This window comes from Prunus persica, chromosome G2 (assembly GCF_000346465.2).
Source record: "Prunus persica cultivar Lovell chromosome G2, Prunus_persica_NCBIv2, whole genome shotgun sequence".
Taxonomy (NCBI): Eukaryota; Viridiplantae; Streptophyta; class Magnoliopsida; order Rosales; family Rosaceae; genus Prunus; species Prunus persica.
The window spans coordinates 24,264,482-24,271,918 of record NC_034010.1 but is presented as its reverse complement, the minus strand read 5'-3'; the positions used below and the strand labels follow the sequence as shown (position 1 = coordinate 24,271,918).

Below are 7,437 nucleotides of genomic sequence, written 5' to 3'. Positions count from 1 at the left end.
ACATATTTTGTCTCCACCAAAGCAGGTAGTCCACGTGTAAATCACAAGTATTTGTTTAATGAAAAATTAGTGAAGAGAAGAAAAAAACCAAGTGTTTGTTCTCTAAAGTATAAACACCAGAGATTTGGTACCAAATCAAAATCATAATAACAGACACCAGAAAGTGAAAGCACCAGCAATTATTTATATATATGGATAATGATATATTGGAAGTGATGATATATGGGTTTTATCAGGTTGTGCTTAATCAGAAAAGAAGAATCAGTTTCAATGGATGAGGGGCCATCCACATGTTCTGCATCTGCATCATTGTGTGCTTTCATCTTCCTGAAAATTTGGAATTATCCATTTTGTTTCCATCTTAGTCACTCTTCAACATGTTGCTAACACCTCAATTATTCTATTTCTCTTTTCTTCGCGTTCATGATTCCTAGTGCCTGCAATTTTCTCAATAGTCTCTCTCTCCCTACATATATGATCGTTAATGTTACACCAAATCTTTTAGGTTTCATTTTCCTGTTCTATTCTTTGCCTTAATCACTTTTTAAATATCATCATTTACAATTGAGTTGAGTCGAAGTTTTAAAGCAAGGATTTAGCTAGCATTAGCTAGGGAGGCACATGTGGAAGAAATCTGATCGTTCATGCGTTGTGGGCGCCACATGCATCAACACATCAATGGCTAGATGTGCAACCGACCGTAGCATTAAGCAATCCTTATTTCTTGACAACAGAATTAAAACCAAACCAGCCGGCGTCACAAATATAGTTTTTTTCTTTTGTGGAGAGACAAATAGTATAAATAAACATTTTACTGGTCATTTAAGCGAAAATGGCACAATGCAAGCTCTTTATCAAGAGTGTAAACAAAAATGCTAATCTTACATGAAGTTACAAACACTATTTCTATTCCAACATCCCTCGGTTTGGGGCTGGGTTTAATTAAGTGGGTTGCAGTGTCCTCCAGCGTAAAATATCACAAACGTTTATCGTATAAAATATCTGATGTACACTTCATATATCCAAACTACTGTTGCCAAAAAAAGACTAGTTGATCTCCAGCATGTGAAAAGGGAAGCTCCTTCTACCTGCTTTCAACATATCCTATTCTGTAAGTCTTGGCACTTTCTTAGGCTCTAATGAAGCTGATAACCTGCCCTGCGTTTATCAACAAGATATGTAGCTTCTTCCCCTCGGTTGCTTTTTTGCTAGCTTCTTTTCAGATTAGGAGATGACTATAGTAGAACATGCTTCACATTCTTTGTGTGCTGATAAACAAGGACTTGGGCCACCATATCTGAATTTGTGCAGAGGCAGAAGACTCATGAATTATCACGCGGAGTAGGGAAGATAAGTCCATCTTTTAGATGGCTTACTGCAGTGGGCCATAACCATTTCGGCATGTTTGGACCCAAGACCTGATCAAAAAGGCAGATGACTTGCAATGTTAACCTTTTCAACATATATCAGACATAACTTATATATGAACATACAAGATACACACACAGAGAGGGGGAGAGGGGGAGAGAGAGAGAGAGAGAGAGACCGAAATAATGTTTTTGTAGAAACTAAGATTGTATGGATGTCTGTAGCTCTGGCCAGATTTCCTAGCCAACCACGATGCCCGAATTCCTTCATAATACTGGTAAAAGATCCATGTCAAGCTCTGTATCAATGATTCCCAAAAAATAAAAATAAAAAGTTCCGCTTCCAGCTACGAAAAGTCACAGTTTACCTCTATAGTCGTCATATTGTGGATGATGAGGTAGACGTGCCAGCCCAAAAGAGTTCCAAGCATTATGCTCAAGGAAGCCATCATTAGTCCAGACATAACCTAAAAAACCAGTTAAGATGATTGGTGAGGCAACAAAGGGTTTAAGTGATTTCATTTGCAAAGAGAGCCAAGAACCAAATAGAGAGTTATGAATACATATATTTACGAAACCCGTATTCAACAGCTGAAAAGAGGGACATGCAGAAGAACCCATTTATGTGACTATTAGCAACCAGTTCTCCATATTTTTGCGCACTCTACCAATGCTTGACACCATTGAAAATTACAATATGAGCTATAAGACATCCATTGTAGTAGACAGGATTATTTCTGCCTCTAACTCATTTAAGAGTCCATCAAAATAGAAGAGGCTTAACTAGATTTCTAATCTAACTTGAGTACCTAGGAAATTACTATAAAACAAGAAAAACAGAATAGATGATTATGTACTCACATCCTCAGCACAAAAGAGAGAAAAAAAAGTGTACTAACTCACATAAAAAACCTTGAGGCCACCACTTCCACTGTATTCCAAGTCCTTATAAGATGCACAATATATAATCATAACCTAAACATGTCAAAAGCTTCTGTCAGAATATGAGGCTGCTTATTATCAAAGCATGTAAAAGGAAGAACCAGATAAACTTACTGTAGAATACAAGCATCCTAGTGTTGCATACAAGACAAGCATAAAAAAGGCCTTGTAGTTCCAATAACCAACACAGTTATTGATCCACAGACAGTGATGATCCTGCATCCAATTTTGGCACGAAAGAAATAAAAACTCTAACCCATGTACAGAAAAATCATGAATAAGATGATATGGTAATAAGAACGTAATGCAACCTACCATCCTTAAAACACACCTTCTGCAGACCCGGCAATGATGAGCCCTGGGAGGTTTGTATGTAGAACACTTGTCACAGCGCCTGGATGATATGCCCTGTCAGAAATAAGAATCCAACGTTTCAAAATTAGCTACAAAGAGAAGAAATCAGTATTACAAATGTGTGTCTAGATACACAACAGGGTATCCTAACGCATAAAGTACTTGATATAATGAACAAGTGTGATACGCTTTTTAAACAGACTGTAAGATTTATACTATGAGGTAGACAAATCATTCCAGTGTTAATTAGCTGTAAATGCAACATTTTAATCCATAATTCTAGAAGTTTTTTCATGCAATTATGGTCTTTGAGGAGTAAGAAATGGGGAGTTCCTGATCATGTTAACTCATCTTTAAAACCTTAAACAAGCAGCATGTAAAACCTCAAGCGAAATCCTGACAGTTATCAGCGATTCCAATCATAGCATCAAAACAACATTCAGCCTTCTCTCTCTTCCCCCCTTCCTCCCCTCTCTTTACCCCCTTAAGAGCTTCAAATCATAATTATTTGGTATGCCAGTGCATAATCCCTAGCCATTACCAAAAACAAAACCCTTATTAGCTGCTGTCAAGATTTTCCTTCGCTTGTATCTTATGTCACCCATGTCCCATGTCCATGCTCCTAAGGTTGTAATTGTATAAACTTTCATCTCAGCGTTGACCTAATTGTTAACATTTTTTTATCACTCTCTACTACACTAACAAATATCCACCTTTAATGAAATAGGTAACACAGTACTAACTCACATATGAAAAGATCCCTTTCAACAAGCAATGCAACTCAGTGGTCCAGTTCTCATATTTTCTCACGCACTAAGCATGTATGTTAATTAATTTGTTTATGCCATATCAGCCAGTGACAAATATATAACTCATATAATTCTCACTACCTTAAACCTTTTAGTGTAAATTCCATAAATCACACAAGAAGCAGATCTAAGACACAATGGAGTGACAATAGCTATTAACAGAAAGCATTAGAATTAAAAATTAGATAACATTCTCATCAACCCATTAATGTACCAGTCAAAACTTATATTCTAATCACCAGCCAAACAGAAAGCATTAGAATTAAAAATTCAATCTTTTTTTCTTTCGTTTGGCTCAATTTTCTCATCACCCAAACAGACCACGCCCAAATATATGCGTGTAAAAGCTTACATTTTTCTTGAGTTCTTGATCAGATGCCTCACTGTCTTCAATATCAGGGACATAGGAAGCTGGAACATAACCTGGGTCAATGAGAACACAACAAAAGAAAGAGAAGAGGCAGAGAGAGGCCAAGGAAATGAAAATCAAAGCGTTCAAAGAACCAGCAGAGCTCTTCAACCCAACCCAATCTTCAATGAAGATGAAAAGCGTGACGTAACACACAACACCAATTAACAGAAACACCATAAAGATTGGAATTGAAAGGAATCTTTCGCACTTCATCGTGGGTTTTGAGGAATGGAAGAACAGGAAAGTTTCCCAATTTTTTTCTAGGAAGTCTATTTCCCGGGAATTCTAAATCCAAGAAAAAGGTCAGCGCTTTTTCTTTTTTTTTGGCTTTTTGGTTTCTCTTCTATTCTAGGCGTAAAAAATAATTTAATCACAGCCTGCTTTCATAATTTTTTTTTTGTTGATTATGGTATCATAAAGGCAAAAATACACAAATAAAAATAAATAAGGACTTATTATTTGACGTAAATATATAAAGTGCTATAAAAATAAAAATAAATAAATGTATAAGTTTTATAGAATTTGGGCCGGCAAAAACAAAAAAAATATGTCAGAATTTGGGCCTAAATCAGTCTCAAACCCAAGTAACAAATGGATATCTTTAGACCCATCTTCTTCAATAACAACAATTGAAGAAACTTTGCCTTTTGGCCCAACAAGCATGAAAGTAACTTATGTCTTTGGACATACCTTAACATAACCCATGAGAACAATGGACAAATGGAGTGGAAAGCAGTGAAATTCTACAGTGAGTGTGTCATATATAGACTCTTCATGTGAATTTTCATATTAGTTATATGATCATTTTATTAAACTTAAATTAAGTTACTCTTCAATTGAATCATGTAACTAATATGAATGTCTATATCTATGATCCATATATGGCGCCTTACCATAGAAAGACTCGTGGAAAACAACAAGAGATGCTACAATAAGGAGTTTAAAGTGAGGAGGCTATTTGAGGAGGTCAATCCCACCATCAAAACATTTGAAATGTTTAAGTCCCATGATTTCTTTATATTTGTTGATAATGAGATTGACATCCTCAAATAGTCTCATCATTATAGCCTCCTCGAAAAAGCAACATCAAAGACCATACCCATTTCTCACTCATCTGTAATATCACTTTATCTTTTTGTTTTGAGAGATAATAATATCAATTTGTTTTGTTTGGGATGCCTTAAAATCCATGAAGTTATGATCTCAATTATTTAGTTTCAAAGTTTCCCATGAATCCTATCCTTAATTAAATGCACGCATTGTGCAGTGGCCGACCTAGGAAAGTTTGCTTTTCGTGGGGAGGTCGGTGGAGAAAGAAATTTACTCAGGTTAGGTAACTCAGTAGTAGAAAGGAAACCCTAGCTAGCCTGCAAGAATTTGGAGAAGTAGAGCGGTCCCAAAGCTCCCACCCTCTGTCACTGATGTTTCAATCAAGGCCTACCATTTCTGGTGTCCCGATCGAATTTGATCTCGATCCTCAACTGGGGCTGAAGCTAGTCAGGCTCGTACATGTAATAATCTTCACGCCACAACATAAAAGCGCAGACAAAAGGTTCTTGCATTATTGGCTAAGGAAATCTTACAGGGTTGAGAAAATCTTATATGCACTTAAACATTATTGTCTAGGAAAATCGAACCCTAGCTGTTAACTATTATACGACAGCAAATAGCTAGCCCTCTTGCGATATGTCATTTGTGGTGCCTATGTAATGTATAGAGATTAGGATTATATTTGAGTTTCATTAGCCTTTTATATTCTATTAAAGCATCAAACTAATGTCAACAAGGTAGTGAGAAACTTCCATGATATCTTGATTGCGTCTATGTGAAAAACTTCCCTTGTCGTTTTAGTTTATACTATCGCCTATATTTTGAAAAAACCATCAAACTAGTAATAAGTTAATTACTAATCGTTAGACACCATGCAGTTGGCTATAATTAACCCTATTGTTTATGCCCTTAATTTCCTCTTCTTTTCCTGATTTTCAGAGGGCTTGGAACTTGGGCTAGCTTAATTAACTAGTTGAATAGGGTTGGAACTTGGGAAGGTCAGCCTATAGGACAATTGGGGCTAGGGGGTTCTTGTGAAATATCTGGTCGCATCCCAACTGAGTTTAGGCAAATCAGATTCAAGTTTTGGAAATTATAATTAACTAACCTACAAATTAAGACCATATATATGTAAGCTTTTAGATGAAGTATTATCCAATCACATCATCGGCTAAAAATAATATATGCATATATATATATATATATTCAATCCCCTTCTATTGAGGGATCCCTCAAATAATTTTATTTGAAAGACACCTTTTAGGGTCCCTTACGAATTTTTTTTCAACGATTCAAACCATCTATTTTTTAAATATACATTCATAGATCATCCTTGCAAAAAACTAGACAAATCGAAAACTGTTTCAACATTCAATTGAGTGGTCAAATGATATCGAATTCAAGTGATTTTTTGTAGAGATGATATTTGAATGAATATCTACAAAATAGACGTTTGGAATAATAAAATACAATACGAAGTAGGCTTTACAAAGGTGTCCCTCAAATAAGCTTATTTGAGGGATCCTTCATGGAAGCTCTCTGTGTATATATATATATATATATGGATTTTCTTCTATGCAGACGTTCGGACATAATTATCGTGTGAACGAACGCCATAATTAATACATATACCAGCTGTTCCATTGTGAAAAAGTTCCGTATATTATTATTGGGCGAATGTCATAAATATATGTAACCAGCTGTTCCATAGTGGAAAAGTACTTTAAAAAGCTAGCATACATCAAACTAAGGCGCAATCACTTGGCCTCGATCTTGAGCTAGCTTCATACCGGCCAAAACTCAAAAGCAACATATATAGCAAGGAGCTTGAAGAGCCACGCAAATATGGTTGAATAACTTTTCTCTCTGGCAATTGTCATTACCCACAAACTACACTTGTGGTCTGCAAGAAAAACAGTACAAGTGCCAACGGCAACGGATTTATCTGATCACACAAACATGAACATCATTCAAAATGCCACGTCTACGATTTTGCATACTTGTAGGTTGGAATTGTGGGAAGTGGGAATACACCACACCATTGTCGGCCTCGAGCATCAATATATTGTACTATGCCCTCTAAAACACATGATGTATACATATATGTATATATGGGGACCATTGATATACGATCCATCTGAATCTTTAATTTGTATATGCGGACCCCAAAACCCAGCTTGCATGATAGCTAGCATCTTCAGTGCCACTGTACAATGTTAGGGTGACAACTATTGATCAATACAACGCATGGGACAAGACTTAGAACCAACGAAATGGTATAAATATGTGCACCAGTCCCACAGATTTGCCCAAAGGCCCTTGACGTTATGTTATATTTCACATTGTTTGACAACATAAGACACTCATGTATGTTTATATTGTCGGACTGTGAATCTAAATTGTTAATTGACTTGATTCTTGTTGAAATGCATAGTTTGCTATTACGTGGGACAATAAAAGCATTTGTACGTATATCATAATAAAATGAGACAAATTAAGAAAA

General features: G+C 36.0%; 1 protein-coding gene across 1 annotated transcript; it reads right to left on the bottom strand.

Moving 5' to 3' along the window:
* Positions 778–4,306, bottom strand: LOC18787649 (probable protein S-acyltransferase 15). Its single transcript, XM_007218736.2, has 7 exons — positions 3,825–4,306; positions 2,625–2,717; positions 2,424–2,525; positions 2,271–2,342; positions 1,736–1,834; positions 1,547–1,642; positions 778–1,418 (listed from the first exon to the last, which is right to left on the bottom strand). Exons 1-7 carry the CDS (start codon positions 4,095–4,097, stop codon positions 1,323–1,325), a joined length of 831 nt encoding a protein of 276 aa, XP_007218798.1. The 5' UTR covers positions 4,098–4,306; the 3' UTR covers positions 778–1,322.